General features: G+C 42.6%; 2 protein-coding genes across 3 annotated transcripts; one reads left to right on the top strand and one right to left on the bottom strand.

The window, feature by feature from the left end:
- Nucleotides 1-656: 656 nt before the first annotated feature.
- On the top strand, nucleotides 657-11,868 carry TAF5 (TATA-box binding protein associated factor 5). 2 transcript variants are annotated; one of them, XM_075717519.1, is made up of 11 exons: nucleotides 657-1,173; nucleotides 2,444-2,678; nucleotides 3,837-4,152; nucleotides 4,832-4,995; nucleotides 5,461-5,596; nucleotides 6,085-6,205; nucleotides 7,190-7,319; nucleotides 8,399-8,563; nucleotides 9,035-9,212; nucleotides 9,362-9,539; nucleotides 10,886-11,868. In XM_075717519.1, exons 1-11 carry the CDS (start codon nucleotides 657-659, stop codon nucleotides 11,101-11,103), a joined length of 2,358 nt encoding a protein of 785 aa, XP_075573634.1. In that variant the 3' UTR covers nucleotides 11,104-11,868. The 2 variants fall into 2 exon arrangements, with proteins under 2 accessions (XP_075573634.1, XP_075573635.1); XM_075717520.1 differs by lacking the exon at nucleotides 8,399-8,563.
- A 1,146-nt stretch (nucleotides 11,869-13,014) lies between these two features.
- On the bottom strand, nucleotides 13,015-17,286 carry ATP5MK (ATP synthase membrane subunit k). Its single transcript, XM_075717648.1, has 4 exons — nucleotides 17,245-17,286; nucleotides 15,339-15,436; nucleotides 15,151-15,246; nucleotides 13,015-14,245 (listed from the first exon to the last, which is right to left on the bottom strand). Exons 2-3 carry the CDS (start codon nucleotides 15,423-15,425, stop codon nucleotides 15,154-15,156), a joined length of 180 nt encoding a protein of 59 aa, XP_075573763.1. The 5' UTR covers nucleotides 15,426-15,436; nucleotides 17,245-17,286; the 3' UTR covers nucleotides 13,015-14,245; nucleotides 15,151-15,153.
- Between the last annotated feature and the right edge of the window lie 567 nt (nucleotides 17,287-17,853).

The following is a 17,853-nucleotide window of genomic DNA, read 5'->3' as shown; positions in this document are numbered from 1 at the left end:
GCTTGTGGTTTTTTTTTTTTTTTTTTTTTTTTACACTCGTCGCTGGTCCAGCTAAGAATTAAGTGACTCGCTAATGAAGCACAGGCAAACGCTTAATTTGTCACGAAAGCGCGTCAATCACAAGAGACCAGTTTCATTCAGAAAAAGGTTTTACTTACGTAGCATCAACGAATCTGTATTTACTAAACACGACTAAAAGAAGCAATATTAGAAATACCTGGAAAACCAAGCGACCCAGCCGTAATTAATTTAACTCGGAGCAAGGCCTGTCAGGGCCATCCTTGCTCTGCTCCAAGGCGGGCAGCGGTAGTGGTTTATTAACACCAAAGCAATCCGTTTCTGAACGAGGTTTCTCGCGTACGCACGCCACAAGCACTGCTGAGCTCTGTGATTCACATCCGCACAGTCGCTCCCCCAAACGACGCTTACTTAGTACCAGGACGCCCGCATCCCAGCGGTCGCCTCACAACCGCTCCGCCAGACTCACGCCGCTCCCGCTCCCGCTGCCATAAAGCGCTCCCGGCAGCGTCGCAAAATGAAGCCGCGAGCGCCTGGGTAGGCAGCGGCAGCAGTACCCGTCCTTTGCCCTGGCTGTCGCAAGAGCGTCCGCGCCTGGCGGCGGCTGCCCGCTACCGGCGAATGGGGGGCGATGCAAGATGGCGGCACTACCTGAGGAGCCGGCGGAGGTGGCGGCGGTAAAGCCGGACCCTGAGGCGGGGACGCCGCCGCAGGCCCCTGCTGCTCCTCCAGCCGCCGCCGCTGCTCCCGCCGCTCCCCCGGCTGCGGCGGCGGAGGGGGAGGTGGCGGCGAGCGGTGGGGACGCGGCGACCCCTAAGCCCGCGGCACCGGGCCCGGCCGCCTCCCCGGCGGCGCTGGACCGGCAGACGCTCGTGGCCGTGCTGCAGTTCCTGCGGCGCAGCAACCTCCGCGAGTCCGAGGAGATCCTGCGCCGCGAAGCCCGCCTGCTCGGCGACGACCTCGGCGCTGCTGCCCTCAGCCCTGCCGGCGCCGGGCTTCTGGGAGCCCCGGGCGGCGATGCGGACTCCGCCGGCGGCGAGGCGCTGCTCAGCCGGGTCACCGCCGCTGCCGCCATCGCGATAGGAGGCAGCGCCGCCACTGCCGCCTCTTCCAGCCCCGGGGCGGCTGCGGTCGCCGCCGTGCCGCCGGGCAAAGGTGGGGCCCGCGCGGGGGCTGCGGGGTCGGTGCCCGGGGCGGGGGGCCGCCCCCTCCCGGTGGGACCCCTGGGGACGGGGGGGCCCTCCGTGGTGCTGGGGCACAAGGGTCGGTGTCAGGTCGTGCCTCCCTTGGGGTGGCCCTCCCTGGGGCCGAGGCGAGAGTCTTCCCCGACCTTCGGTGGCGGGGGACGACCCCTGAGTGTGTCATTCCTCCATACAGCTCGGGAGGAGATGGGGATCTCCTGGGGCTGCCCTGCCGGGAGCAAGAATAGGGTATCCATCATATGTGCAGGGAGCACTGTCGAAGTGAGAGGTGTTTCCTTTTGTCTTTGTGTCCCGTCTCGACTAACGGCGTAGCAGGAAGCTGAAGGTTTCCTTTGTAGTTAGAGGTGATGGTCCAAGATGTGGCCCCAGGTATGAGAATGGAGGCCTGATGTACAGGCTGCATTTTGAAGAAGGAGCCATAGGATACTTGTAGAGGGGCTTTACACGTTTCTGGATCGAGTTGCTGGGTGCTTGAGATGTCCTTTGGATAATTGGCGTCTAAGTATTTTTAATCAAGGTGTTCTGTGGGGTGGCTTTACAGAATAGTATCATGAAATTTCATGAACTGGTATGTCTAAGTTCGAGTAAATGTGTAGTATAAAGTCAGCCTGTTCCTGGTATCACCTGGTAAGATTGTTTTTACATAGAAGACAAAACAATGAAAATGTTTAGTGACTGCTCTGGAGAACAGAGCTCTCAGAGTGTTAGCAAGTGACAGAAAGTCACTGCCCTGTAATGGTTTTGTAAGGGTTTTGGCGAATTGTTCACTTGATGAAGTTAATTTGGTTGTTTACTGGAAGCAAAATAATTATAGTGGGTATATCTTACAGGTTTTAAAAGATTCCGCTCCTCATTCGACAGTTTCTAGCCTTAGCAGTAAAGAAAACTTAGTTTGGTGATGTTAGTGGCTTCTTCTTTTACACTTATAATCCTGGCTGAATTAGGCTTAAGCACTGTGTCAAATACTTTATAGGCAACTTTTTGCAGGGAAAGCACAAAAAATGGCTGAAGGTGCCAGGAGCATTTGCTGCTGGACTATAATGTGCTACTGTCCTCTCATTTTCATCATATAAACTTAGCGCAGAACAAGCACGAGACTTAGTGTTGTGTTTTGCTCAGAGCACCTCACCTTACCGGTGGAGGTGTTAGCTGCTCTATATTTGCTAGCTCTTGCAGGCTGCCTTACAAGCTCTTGTTATATGCTACTGCTTTTGCAGTTGGAGGAGGTGTTGTTGTGGAAGATCAGCCAGATGTGAGTGCAGTATTGTCTGCCTACAATCAACAAGGGGACCCGACGCTGTATGAGGAATACTACAGCGGATTAAAACACTTCATTGAGTGTTCCCTGGACTGTCATCGAGCAGAATTGTCTCAGCTGTTTTATCCTCTCTTTGTGCACATGTACTTGGAATTGGTCTACAATCAACATGAGAGTGAAGCAAAGTCTTTTTTTGAAAGGTAATTTATTTTCATTTGTGCATTTGCATTACTTTGTGTTTGCTGCTTTGATTAAATCTGTGAGCTATAGTAGCACAGGTTTTTATATATATATGTACATATTATTTTTCTTTTTTAATGTTGAAGAGATTTAGAATCTGAAGTAGTGGTGCCATGGATTACAGTAACTGTTCTTAAATACTTTTCCAATCTCCTGTGTTAGAAAGATGTGCAAACTACATGCTTTTGAACTGTCCATGGGCAGATTTTGAACCATCTTTATGGTGAGCTGATGGGCTCCTTGCTGCAAAAGTATCAATGAAGAGATGCTGCTTCTTTAGGGAAAGATTGTGGGGTCATTTTTTAGCACTGGAAAATTGCACTGAGATGCCAAAGTAATGTATGCTGTAAGTATTTGCTAATGTCATAGCAAGTATATTGAAATTCTTCAAATGAGATTAAAGGAATTAATTTATGACTAATCTATAATTTTCTGTGCTCTCACTATGTTTTGCTTCTTTATCAAATTAACAAATTAATTTGTTTTCTGGATTCAGACCAATTATGAAATATTTTAATCCAAAAGGATAACTTTGTCTCTGTCCCATATGGTCAACAAAAATGGGATTGTAAATAGTTAGAATGTTCCCTGCCACAACTATTTTATAACATGGTTTGGGTAAAAATGGAGAACTCTAGACATATATTAGCTATTAGATAATGGAAGTGGAGAGTGTGAAACATATACACGGTGAAATGTGCATATTCATATAATGAATCAGAGATAAATACATCTAAGTAGTCTTGCATAATAAAAAATGCCCTGTACTTTATGATACCACAAGTTAGGCCTTCATTTCTGTAAACAAACACGTTAGTGTAACTGTTTACTTCAGGCGAGTACCCTTTGGGTGTATGAAATTCTGTGAGGTTCCGTTTGTATGTTCTCTTCATCTTGTTTTTTAACTGTTGAATGCTCTCATTGTATACAGTAAGTCACTGGTGTATCTTCCCCAGGACGGCATTTATTTCAGCAGAAAAATAATCCCATGTGTAGTCAGTAGCTTCCAAAAAGTCCTTACATATATGTTTCATGTTAAAGTAGTGTAAATAAGTGTGCACTTAGGAGATAATGTTTTTGTAATAAATCTTTTATCATATCTTAAATTGTTTCAATAGATTTCATGGGGATCAGGAGTGCTATTACCAGGATGATCTGCGTGTGTTATCTAGCTTAACCAAAAAAGAACATATGAAAGGTAACGAGACCATGCTGGACTTCCGAACAAGCAAGTTTGTGTTGCGTATTTCCCGTGACTCTTACCAACTCTTGAAGAGGCATCTTCAGGAAAAGCAGAACAATCAGATCTGGAACATTGTTCAGGAACATCTTTACATTGATATCTTTGATGGGATGCCTCGCAGTAAACAACAGATAGATGCTATGGTTGGAAGCTTGGCTGGGGAGGCAAAACGAGAGGCTAATAAAGCAAAGGTAGGAGGCAAAGATTGTTGCGCTTTTATAATTGAACAATTCTCCCTAGTTTTTCAGGGAGATACCTTAGTATAGACTGACAATTGTCATTTGAGATCTTAAAAGATAGCATGAACAGAACGAAGGAAGAGAACTGTACAAATAGTTGTTGGCAGGACTAGAGAGATCAAGATGTGTCACTGTCTGGTAGAAGAAACTGTTGGATCCCTTTGAGAGACAACCTTGTATTCAGCCCACTGAACTAAACTTAAACTAACTCATGAATTACTCTGTGGTTTTGAAATGGACACCTGACTATTTGGCTTCCTCTTTTGCACAAAACACATGTAATTCTTTCTTACTGCCAGTTGTTACTGCAAAGGGCTGTTTGTGTGGATCTTGACCACAGTACTGTACAGATAAATTATGTAAGCTGAAGGGATTCTGCTTTAAGGAAGTGCTAAGAGATGGTGGGAGAACTTGCAGTTGTCCAGATCAGTTGCTGGGTAAAAAAGCAGAATGTGTACTACATTTGTTATGGGTTAACCAGTAATGTATGCAGTAATATTAAGCATAGCAGTTTTAAAGGGGCAGCTTTATTGCTTGGACTATTACGTTGAAAACCTTCCATTAAAGAAATCAGTTTTCAGGAAGAACAGCAATAACTATTTTCTCTTGTGTGTGTTTTATTGGCTTGCAGGTTTTCTTTGGCTTATTGAAAGAACCAGAGTTTGATGTGCCTTTGGATGATGAAGATGAAGAAGGAGAAAATGAAGAAGGAAAGCCAAAGAAGAAAAAACCTAAAAAGGATAGTGTAGGGTCAAAAAGTAAAAAACAAGACCCTAATGCTCCTCCCCAAAACAGGTACCACAGGAGTGATGCGTAGAGAATTCTTGTTAAATCCAGTCTTATCATGCCAAATCTGCGTCACTGTTCACATGACATTTTTAGCATTTTGGCCATTTTGGCTCTACACAGCTTTAGCCGTAAGACTTCTAAGGGAGGTAATGGAAAGCTCAGTGTATAACCCTCTGTCTTTGCCCTTCAAGTCAATCTAGATTTCCCTTGATATAATTTTATTCAGTTACCCACTAATCTTTTCAGGTCATTCTCAATTATTTATCTCATTCTACTGTCTGTCTGAAATTCTTAAAGCTACTGGCTCTTTTTCTCATCAGTTAATCTTCTACATAGTCTTTCATTTTTTCTAATTGTTGTTTCGTAATTAAATATTGAGGTATAGGGTTGCATGCGAAGGTCTTGCTTTCTTTGTTTAGATTAACAATATGGAAGGTACTTCTAGTTTGTAAAAATGTGTGCTTCTTGTAGAATTCCTCTGCCTGAACTGAAAGACTCTGACAAGCTGGATAAAGTAATGAATATGAAGGAAGCTGCAAGGCGTGTGCGTCTTGGCCCAGAGTGCCTGCCCTCCATCTGTTTCTACACGTTCCTTAATGCTTACCAGGTTGGTAAAAGAAGAGTTTGCGTAATATGGAAAAGGGAATAAAAACTGTAAACATCACTCTTAATAAAGAAAGAAGACTTAACAGAGTTGGCAACAGTTATTGGAGTATTTGGAATAAGCATTGCAAAGTTTATGTTCCAAAATCTTCAAAATTCTCTTTAAAGACTCCTTAAACTATTTAATATCCATGTTCCTTGGTTTTGCTCCAATTTTGCCATAATTCCTTCTTTTGCTTTTCCTGTGGGGCCCTATGTGTATTCTCGCACCAAAATACTGGAAAACAGTACTGTTTTGTCACTATTGACGGTACTTCATTCATATAGCTTTATTTTTAATGGTGCAAGAATTTGTGTGCTTACACCTACCCTGGAATAATTCCCTCTTATTTTTGTAAATGAGTTAATTCTCTTATTAGTACTTAGGATTTCACAATATTTGAAATGCATCATGAAAGATACAAATAATATAAATGGATATTTTGTGTATAGGGTCTGACTGCAGTGGATATTACAGATGACTCTAGCATGATTGTAGGAGGCTTTGCTGACTCTACTGTCAGAGTATGGTCTGTGACTCCGAAAAAGCTACGTAGTGTGAAAACAGCAGCAGGTAATTAAGACAATAACACTTAATATGAGCATGCATTACTCGTGACAGCTGTGTTTTGCATGAACAGAGAAAGATGTCTGTGGCAGGAGAGTTGTCTTCAGCAGTTAGATGCTTTCACTTTGAAGAAACAATACATGCACACGTGTATGATAGCATCTTATATACTACCATTAGAAACGTTTTTAAAGGAATGAGAAATCTGGTTGTGTACACCTGCTGTGGCGTGCACGGAGCTTGGAACTAGCCATAACTAGCGTGAAACTAGCCATCTTGCTTCTTAACCGGATGGTAGCTACAGGGTGTAGTAGACAGTTGGGTTTAGGTGATCTAGACTAGAGGTAACTGGGGGAAGTTATAGGAGGGAACTCTGAGAAGGATGGAGGAGAACGTCCTATAGCTCAACACCTACGCAAATTCATGGAAACCAGGCTTCTTTAATTCTGCCGTTTAGGTAATGATGTCTTGTGGTTGAAGCTAGATACCAGGCAAATGTTTCTTAATCTTCATATTTAACTGAGATGTGGTCATGATGTTCAGCAAACAGTAGCCTACAGACTAAAAGTTATTTTAAGCTGTGTGTCGTGTGCAGTTGTCAAAACATGTCTGTAAGGCGTATTTGTGGCATATTAACTTCCTGGGAGAAGGCGTGAAAAATTAGCATCTCTGTCAAGAAGATGTTGTGTTTGGAGGCTGAACAATGTATGTATGTATGTAAAGTAACACATGTCAGGATTAATTTATTTTAGCTCAGTGAAGACTTAAGAAAGTGTTATTATTTATGTAAAGCATTATTTTCACCTTTTACAATGGTAAAAATATTTTAAATGCCATTGTATATTTCAAACTTGGCAATTCCCAGGTACTTTGTCATGTTCACATCATACTTGCCTATTTTAGAGAGAATATTATTTGTTTTCCTGTTCATGGCATTTATCTTTGAACTTCTGACAGTTATTATGATACATGAACTTTGAAATATTGCAGACCTCAGTCTCATCGACAAGGAGTCAGACGATGTCTTGGAGAGGATCATGGATGAGAAAACAGCAAGTGAGTTGAAGATTTTATATGGTCACAGTGGACCTGTCTATGGCACCAGCTTCAGTCCTGATAGGTAAAATAAGTTTACAAGCTAACTAGTTTGCTTGTCTTGAGTTTTAATTGTATGCTACCAAATGCAACCACGTTCTTAATGCAGCTTTTTCCAGAAGGTTAAAGTAATCCTTGTTTATGCAGCTTATAGGAAACTGTGCGAGCACAAGTGTTCTTTATGCTCAGGGTGTTGGGCACTGTCAGCTATTACTGAAATCAGCTGGAGCTGAGGATGCCAGCACCTTTTTTGAGGTTCAGGACTTAGATGGCAAAATAGACCATCTTTTTTGCAACCTGTAGTTTAAGCTGGGTTTTAACTAACTGAATTGTAGAGAGGAAAAATACTGCAGCATTGATTGCACTTATAGTATTGCAAAACATAAAACCAGACTGAGTAGCATATTGTTGCACTTATTAAGTTTCTCATATTCTACTGAGACTTTATTTTCAAAATGTATGGAGTAATATCTTTAAGGGATTTAAAACCATTATGTAATTGTGAGAGTCTGGACAGTAGAATGGAGGTTTAAATGTTTCAAGTTTTGCTTTTGCATGTGTCTAATCAGGAAAAGCCATCACAGAAACACAGCTGAGAGGTAAACTTTGTGTGGAACATGAATATAGAGTCTATAATTAGGAACTGAGAATTGATCATGATATGAATTCTCTTCCAGGGAATCCTGAATTTTTTTTTTAGAGTTATATTAAAAGATTTTTTTTTTTTTTAAAGTAACATAGCGCAGCAGTTTATTAGTAATTTTTTTTTTCATATAACTGGAATTCCTGAGTAAAGATGAGCTCTGTGGGGGTTTTAAAATTTTTTTTTTTTCCCCTCCCCTCAGTATTGCTGTAAGTGTCATCAGAATTGTCATCAACATGCAGTTGTCTCTCTTTTTTGCCTGAGAGCCTAGGACTGGATTCTGCTTGAATTGGTTATTGTTGCTTACCCCACCAAAATGCTGATTTATATGTGATATGCTGAACAGATGCTGTTCAGTAGGCAGTTTTTCTTATCATAGATATCCCTCAGTGTTTATGCAATGGTTATACAGTCCATGTGTAAGTTTGATATGTAATACACTATGCTTTCTCCTGTGACAGGAACTATCTGTTGTCCTGTTCTGAGGATGGCACTGTCAGATTGTGGAGTCTCCAAACATTCACGTGTTTGGTGGGATATAAAGGACACAACTATCCAGTATGGGATACACAATTCTCTCCTTATGGTTATTACTTTGTGTCAGGGGGACATGACAGAGTGGCTCGGTAAGAAACTGGATGGGTTTTTTACTTGTCTGGGTCAGTTTGTGGTGGATTAATCCTGAAAGTGATTACCTGATATACTCTAGCCTACCCTATTACTGGAATTTTTTTTTTTTTTTTCCATGTCAGTCAAAATACTGAACAAATGTTTTAATGTAGTGGGTTTTTTTTTCTTTTCAACACACATCAGATTATCTGATGACTAAAGAGATGGCGTCGTCTTGTGTGATCATGTGATTAGAAGTATTCTCTTCCAGTTGTTTAACAACTTGACATAATATGCTTTATTTCTCCCTTCTGAAAAGTATACTTTTGCAAAACAGATCCTGCTAATTCAATAAACTGACCAATAAGAAACCACTGTATAATTACTTCCTTTTATTCCTCATTGTGCAACAGTTACTGAACTTCATTAATGTTCTTTTAAAAAAAAAAATCTTTTAAAATATTTTAAAATAAAGCTTTTATTTTCAGTCTGTGGGCAACGGATCACTACCAGCCTTTACGGATATTTGCTGGCCATCTTGCTGATGTGACATGTACCCGATTTCATCCAAACTCCAACTATATTGCCACGGGCTCGGCAGACAGGACTATACGGCTCTGGGATGTTTTGAATGGGAATTGTGTAAGAATATTCACTGGACATAAGGTAAAGGCATAGCACTCACGGTGTGAAAGTGATTTTATTTCTGTGATGAGATTCTGAAGAGTAGTGTTCAGAATGAATATGGCTTGACTAACTGCATGTGAGTAGACGTAATTAACTTGTTTGGTCCCCCCCCCAAATGTCTGTTTTAGGGACCAATTCATTCATTGGCGTTTTCTCCTAATGGACGATTCCTGGCTACTGGAGCAACAGATGGAAGAGTTCTGCTGTGGGATATTGGACATGGCTTGATGGTTGGAGAATTGAAAGGGCATACTGACACTATCTACGCGCTGAGATTCAGTAGAGATGGGGAGATTTTAGCATCAGGTAAAATTCACTGGAAACAGTGAAGTTGCTGTTGTGTTCCATAAGTCTGAAGAGGAATGATATAATTGGTTCCTTAAATTGAGGAAGGCAAAGTAGAGTCACTTGCTTAGCAAAAGCAGCAACTTAAAACTGCTGGTACAAGGTGAGTACTTCACTGGACTGTGAAGTATGACCCCTCACTCTTCCAGGAACTGAAGGAAAGGTGTTATGCAGTTAGATGATAGTGAAGGTTGGGATCTGTGTACAGTGTTGGGGCTGGAATCTGAAGTTAGCAATAACTAGGGCAGACAAGAAGTGGCTGGACTAGAGAGGTGCAGTATACTGGAATGGGAGTGGGACATGCAGCAGGAATAAAAAGAAGAGAGAGGAAGGGACAGAAAGGAAGATGAGTTACCCACACCCATACTATTTCTTCATGGTAGATTTTTGATACAGAATGTGCATATAATGTTAACAGTCATGTCTATGAGCAGCGGAACTTGTGAAGCCTGCTTGTTTTTCCTGCCTGTCCACATGGATTCTCTGGTGTCTAATACAGCAGAGCTCCTTTGCCAGTTTTCCCTTCATGGAGGCACAAAGTTTTGTCTCTCCATGTTCAGTGAACTGTTTTCTTAAAATATATAAGAATTTTAATGAATTTGAAACTTGTTCTGTCAACTGGTTGAAATTAGCCAACAAGTTCAAGTTACTGACAGAAGAAACAATGGACAGACACTGTAATTACATCAGGGTAATTTCCTCATGAAACCAGGCTAGGAATATTCTAGATTTATTTAGTAGTGTGTTCGTAAGTGCTGTGCAGTAAGAATCCTTGGTGAGCTGCTACTGCAGGAGTGAAAGCTAACAGACAGGGTACAGGTCTGATCCAGCCTACAGGGTGGTTACTTCAATTTATCTACCAACACTCCAGTGAAAGCACAGGCCACTGGGCCTGCAAAATTCTGCTGTCTTCCCTGTATCAAACAAAGAAACTGTTATTATGTGACTTAGAATTATAAATGTATCCTGAAATTGGCATCTAGCCCACAGGACGGTCCTGCTTTTTCAATGCTAGGTGATAGAATCCAAACCCAAGTGTTTTGAGAGAGTAGTTCTTTGTGCTTTATCCACAGGGCATTCAGGTTAGATTACAGGGAAGCTGAAATCCTGGTAACTTTTATGGGTGCATTCAATATGTGAGGGGCTTGTTCAAGTCTGTTTCCTTGCAGGATGAGGGCATAAGTCTACAGTTGTGAGGAAACCTGCTTTTTGAGCTTTAATTTCTGTTAACTTGCTCCCCAGTAACTTTTTTAGATACTTCTTTTATTAATAAAAGACTTTAAACTTTTGTTCTTTTTTCTTTTTAGGTTCAATGGATAACACAGTTCGTCTGTGGGATGCTGTGAAAGCGTTTGAAGATTTAGAAACCGATGACTTTACTACAGCCACTGGACATATAAACTTGCCTGAAAACTCACAGGACTTGTTACTAGGTACATACATGACCAAATCAACCCCGGTTGTACACCTCCATTTTACACGCAGAAACTTGCTGCTGGCTGCGGGAGCTTACAGTTCACAGTAGATCTGGAAGCTGTGAGACTGACTGTGCCACGTCAGTGCAGTAGTGACCTCAGGATGTGAGACGAGGAGGAATGTCTTGTACAGGTGGACCCCACTAACCTGTTGCAGGAAAAATGAAACTATGTAAACTAATGCAAGCAGCATTTCTCAGTTCTGCTATTTCGTACTGATCCACAGTTTGAAAATGCTGGAGACTGACAAGACATCATGGCTGTGAAAAAAGGAATTGTTCATGGTGCTTTTGATAAAATATATATATATATATGTATATGAAAATGGCTGTCTCCTCTCAGAGATGGTATTGAGCTCTGTTAAAACTTGTGGGAAGTTAACAGCCTTGGTATGTGTTCTCAAATGATTTTTTTAAAGCACTTAATTTATGGTTAGCAAACATTTAATCAGTCTCAAACATAAGCAAAAACTGTTCAGCTTCAGAAAAGAAGAATGTAGTTCAATTCACTGTAGCCTGGGCTGGGCAACAGGTATGGTGAGTATCACAGCACCGAACAGGGCATTGAAAGAGTAGGTCCTGCAGGCAGAGGCCTGTGGGGAACTGCCGCGAAGTTCCATGTGTGGGTTTTATGCATCCAAGTACTAAGTCCTGAAAAGATTTCAAACTCCTGTGCTCTTTTGAGGTATCGGAAATGCAGATCTTGTTATTCTGTTTTCACAGGTAGCCAACGCTGTAAGTGTGATAAGCAACCAGAAGTGCAATGTGAACTTTATTTACTTTCATACTTTATTGTGTGGAAAAAAAGGGGGGGGGGGGGGGGGGGACAGGACTGAGGCACAACTGAAATACCCTGTATTAAAAAGGTGAACCTTTTAAAACCTTTTTAAAAAAGGTTTAACCCTTTTAATGTTGTATTAGAGCTAAAAGAGCTTTAAAAACCTGTCTCCTTTCTGCGTAAGGTTTAATATATCAAAATGTAAAACTAGCCAAGAAATTGCAACATTATTGCAGAGTAAAAGGATTAATCGGTCCTAAGTGTATTATCAGTTTGCTTTTGAAAGGCCAGCTTGTCTGCTGAAGTGAGTTTCCACCCACAAAAACATTGTACCCCAGTAAGTCCTCCTGGACAACCAATAAAGCTCAGTGCTTTATTTCTAAGGAAGAGTAAAACATGCAAGACACCGGGAACTACAACTTCTTTCTTTCTGGGTCTTTGAACAGAAAACACCACTGCCAAAGGACAGGCCCAGTTTGGTGTGCTTTTGGGGTTGGTGGAGTTTTGGGGGTTTTTTGTTTGTTTGTTTGTTTAAATCTCTTACAAGCTGTATACAGGGAAATCTGTTTGTGTTCCTCATTAATTCCAGTAAGGGCTTGGACACTTGAACAATCTGCTGGCTCTCTAGTGAAAATAAAACCAAGACTTGACATTTCTAAGGTAAAGTAAATGGAGAGCTACCTCCCCCTCGTCTCTTCTCTGACTTGAACTCTTGGAGTAAAGGTATATTACAGGCATTATGTATCAAAATAAAGTCTGGAAAATTCATTAGGAAGCTTACCTGGAAATTTTCTTTAAAGAAAAAAGGTTAAAACTAAATTATTACTCTTTTTTTTGGTGTGTGTAATGGTACCTCAACAAAATTTCCTAGCTCTCAATATGATCAGTTGGATGTAAGTACAATTATGGTGAATCAAACAAGTTACCTAGAACAAAGCATGTAAAGTTTTGACAGCTTAAAGAAAACACTGCCACATTCTGCCTTTGTATTTTGTACAGTTTTATACTTTTGATATTATAATAAATACTAAAACCACATAGTTTGTGTCTGTATGTTACAAGGCATTTTCTTCCCTTGATGGCTGCAACGGAAGCAAGAGCAGCGCTTGTAACTGTGACCACTCTGCCAAGAGAAACAAAGTAATTCAGAAATGGTAAGTTCAGAAATGGTAAGACTAGCCATCTCATGTAAATCTTGTTGTAAGTAAGGGTTTCTAGCTAATTAGATCTATTACGCTGTTACAACAACCATTATTCATGTTGTATAGAGCAGAGGTCATTTATGCAAACAAACTCATAGAAGAGGAAGATGACTAGATTTATTCAGAAGGCCCAGCATGTACAAATGGCTTTGATACATGAACTAGAGTGCGAGAGCACAAAGACCCTATAATTTATCCCTCCTTTTTTTCCAGCAACTGTGCCTACATCCTGATGCCCTCAGTTTGGGAAGTGTATTTGCATCCTTTGCGTCAGAAGTCCTGGGTTCAACCCCTGCTGCTGGTACCCTTCCACAGAGCATGTGCCGTGTAATCACATTCACACATCAGCACTATTGGGACATCTAAGGAAGGTACTGAGTTTTAACCGAGATGTAGAAAGACACTACAAAGAATGCGATAGACAAGTTTTAGTGTTGGGCTGGTAGGGGGCTGAATATATCTAACTGTGGTAGGAACACCTCATTTATTAAGAGGCTACATCCAGGAAAAACAAGCACTGAACTACTTAAGTCACTGTTTGTGAACATGCAGAGTTGTAAGAGCTTAACACCAGCAAAGTGAGCCATTTTCTTCCTGGCAGTTACCTCTGCAAGAGAGGCTAGTAACAGAAGAAGCTTGAATATCTTAATTTAATCAGTCTACTTTGGGAGGTTTTCCATCAAAACCAAACAGGTTCTATGCAAAATATGGACAACTGAGGCAGAAGTTGTAATCTGTATTGTATTAATAATAGTGAAGAAGTCGCTGTTTCCATGTAAGCTGCTAGCTTGGAATTAAAAAAAAAATAGGAGCAACCAGGTAACTGCAAACAAACCACATAAGCTTTTACTGTTATCTGCTATGACATGGAAGTGCAGAGATGCTTTGATCAGCTGTAAGCTCTGTGCTGGTATTATGCTCATGCTGCTGAGGACTTTCCTAGGTTACTACCAGGTGCTCAGAACACTTTAGGACATGTTACAACAGCTGAGGAGTTTAGTTAAATAGTAATGACAGGAACCAGCTACTCCATCACCACTACAAATAACTATTTTTGACAGAGGGGGAAAAAAAAAAAGCGAAGTGCCACATTTATGCTTTTTTGCACCATTTCATCTTTCCAATAAAACAATTATTTATATTTTATTAGCCACAACAGGTCATCAGCTTGCATTACACTGACACAGATTGGAGGTTCAGACATGCCCGCAACCTGCCAAGAGAAGAGAGATCAAATATAGTAAGTCTTGCACAGTGGTACTAGTAACTGAGCATCCCCCTTCCCCAAGCCCAAACAATTTTAACTACGAGCAGGCAAATTTCAGCCTGTTGTAACCCCAGGAAGAAATGACTGGTGTCCCTTTAACATACAACAATGACGCTCAAGCTTATTGTTTTCTAATCATTTTTGCAGACTATAAAGACAGCCCACAGGTTTTTTCAAAATGCCATTTCAGTGGAAATTTTGTATTTGAAAGTGATTCTAGAATTTTGTAACACTTGATTGTTGCTATACAAAACCAAGTCCAATCATTTCTATATGGGCCTTGCATGATCAGGTGTGCAATGCATATAGTTCCATTGTATGGTGCTCCTTTTCTCTGTTCAAAGGAAGGTTTTAACAGACTGCATTAATCTCTGCTTGGAATTCTCTAATACAACTAAGAAATAGAGTAGTACTTGAGGACTTATTATTTCAATAGCCTACAAAGCAACAGTTATCCCTATTTTACAGCAAAAGGGCAGACCAGAGGCACCTAACTGTTGCAGGCAAAGCCTGATATGCCTAGCTGCAACATCCTTCTGTTCCTCCTTCCTTTCTTACTCTTCCTCCCTCTGTGATGTCCCTAATCCCATTTACCATGTCAGAAGAACAAAAAGAATACTGGTATCCCCTACTTTCTGCATCCCCCTTTAACAACCTACTTCATTCAGAATGCCCCCAAATGAGCTGATGCTATAGTTTACTTGAGGTTTAAAATGATAAATATGAAGTTCACATGCCTGTGTTTTTCTCTCTCTAATTATATTCTATTATTAGCAACTTCTCCTTTGTCACTCTTTCTTCCTGGGCTGGCACTGAATCACTTTGTTCCTGGAAGAACACCAGCCACTTACCGTTTACTTATCTGCCACAGCAGGAGTTTTCTTTTTAGGTCTAAGCTTGAAATACAAGATGAGCATTGCAATGCCTGTGTATGTTGCTATTACATACTGGAAAACATAAAAGTTAAGTTTAGTTTCATTCTAAAACCCAGAAAACACCATTATACTAGACTACAAAAGTTAATATACATAATACATACATTCCTCCTGCCTGTGATGGTATAGGAATTGAAGTACTTCTGAAATCCAGTGAACTGGTGTTGAGATCCTGAGTCGTGGCCAGCCATGGTTGCTTGTCCTAACAAGCAATACAGGACAGTTAACAAGTTTACAGTCAGTTGGACAGGATCGATAGAAAAATCAAACTAATCTCTACACTGAACTTAATACTTCCATTGTCAGCTATTAAATCTGCTTTCAGGACATTCAACAGACAGTGGATATGCATAAGGAGCAGGCAGAGGTGACGCAAAAGCAGACAAGGAAATGAGGGATTCTGAAGGAAAGAATATTTCCGATTTTCAGCATTCATTCAACTGAATTTAAACATGGGGAAAATAAGTCAATATGATGACGACAAAAGGGGAAATTCCTGAAAGCACGTATAAAGAAGAGACCTGCCGGTCCTACCTACACAACCAATCAACACAGGCAAATTTCTACCAATTGTTCAGGAATCTGCAATACCTAATTAAGATAAATCTTCACTAGTTCAGCTAAGAAACTGCTTAAATTACATACCCAAAAACTTGCTGACAAGATTCAGACTAGACTACTACTCTGTTTTGTGATTCAAAAAGCCACTTTACAACTTTTACGCCATATTAGAGTGCAAGTATTGTTAGTAAGAACTGCCCTGCTCTCAGTTGCACACTTCTATTGCATCTTACTTGCCCACCATAGTATTCACGATCTAGATGAAAATATACTTTGTTTTTCAGTTAGTTTTCAGCTAAATCAGCAAGTTACTTGAGCCAGCTACAAAGCCTCAGAAGTGCTTTCACAGGAACAACAAAAACAATAAGTACATGAGGGCACACTTTTGTATTTTGTCTGTCCCCAGACCAAAGTTTCAGGTCTACTGTAAGAAAAAAGCCTGGTGTGGCTACAGCAGCAGAGTTGCAGATTCAGTGAATGGTTCAGGTTGGCACCTCTGGAGATTGCATAGTCCAACCCCAACCTGCCCAAAGCAGGGGCAGCTACAGCAGGTCACTCAGTAACATGCCCAGTCAAGTTTTTAATATCTTTGGAGACAGAGACTCCACAACTCCTCTGGGGAATCTGTTCCAGTGTTTGATCATGCTTATAATAAAAGGGATTTTCTTTTTAATGTCCAGAGATATGTTTTTCTAATGTTTAAGGGGGTTTTATGTTTAGGACAAACATTTGTTGTTTACCTTGTAACTCACCTCAAGAGGCACACATGCCATAGGGTTACCTACCAAACCAGGCAGATGCTGTAGCCAGCAGTATGCTAGAAACTGCTCTAGCAGGTGCTATGTTCATTAACACAGCCTTGCACCAATCCAATCAGGTAAGCGTGCCTGTAACTGGGCTGACTATGCAATAGCTAAAAATCTTAACAAAATAACACCCCCAAACCTGTGCTGTACATGACTTGGAAAGCCAAGATCATCTTTTCTCATGCCTGACCATGCAAAAGCCTGGAGAAGAGTCTCTGCGTCCTTCCGAGGACAGCTCAGAGACCAGACATCAGAACACAACTTTTCTTTTTCGGAAGAGCCCGGTGCCCTTGCCAGGCGCGGCCCGCCCCGCCGGCTGTCCCGACACCGGGCGCCGCCGGCTGCTGCGCTCGCTCCAGCCCCGCACAGAGCCGGGCCCATCTCGCTGGCGCAGACAGCCGCGACCCCGGCGCTCCCTCGCCTCAGCTCGCGTCGGGCCGGGGAAAGGGACGCGGCGGCGCCTGGTAGTCGCAGCGGACCGACACCGCGGCTGAAGGTCGCGGGCGCCCCGGGGGACAGCCGCGGCTCAGCGCCGCAGAGAGCCGCTCTCCCGTCCGGCGGCGCAGCGCTACGGGAGTAGGAGGGGGCGCGGGCAAGGCCCTGCGGCGGGGCGGGCACCCTCCCCGCAGCCACCCCGGGGTACCTCAGCCTCAGCCGCCGCTGTCCCGCCGCCGCGTTCTGCCCTTCGCCAGCGCCCTCCCACAAAATGGCGGCCGCCGAGCGCCGCGCGCAGCCACCGCTGGCCGCCCGGATTGGCTGCCCCCACAGCGAGCGGGTTCTCTCCACCCCTTTCCTTCTGGTTGGCTGAGAAGCCGTCCCGCTCCTTCCGCTTGCCCTTTCCCCCTTGCCCCGCGTACTGCTTCCGGGTGGCTCGTCGTGCTCTCCGCGTGCGGCTGCCGGCCCCACTCCTCCTTCCCAGGCTCCGACCGGCAGCGGCCCGGGGCCCGCCGGCAGCCAGCGAGGGGCTGCGGGAGGTAAGGCCCCTGCGGGCGGAGCTCCAGCCCCGCCTGGTCCGACTGCGTGGCGTGGCCGGTGCAGCCGGCTCGGTTACCGGCCGCGGAAGGTGTCTCTGTTGCTTAGCGAGCCCTTTGATGAAGCGTGCCGTGATGAACTTTAATCTTATTATGTGCTTTCAGGTTTGAAGTAGTTTTATACGTCTAGCAGACTACTTTAAATTTGACAAAATGGTGTTTCGGTGCTAATTTCTGTAGAAGTACTGTTGTCCAAAGTAATAAATAGAATGTGAGTCGTA

Source organism: Pelecanus crispus, chromosome 10 (genome assembly GCF_030463565.1).
Source record: "Pelecanus crispus isolate bPelCri1 chromosome 10, bPelCri1.pri, whole genome shotgun sequence".
Taxonomy (NCBI): Eukaryota; Metazoa; Chordata; class Aves; order Pelecaniformes; family Pelecanidae; genus Pelecanus; species Pelecanus crispus.
This window is presented reverse-complemented; position numbering and strand designations above follow the sequence as displayed.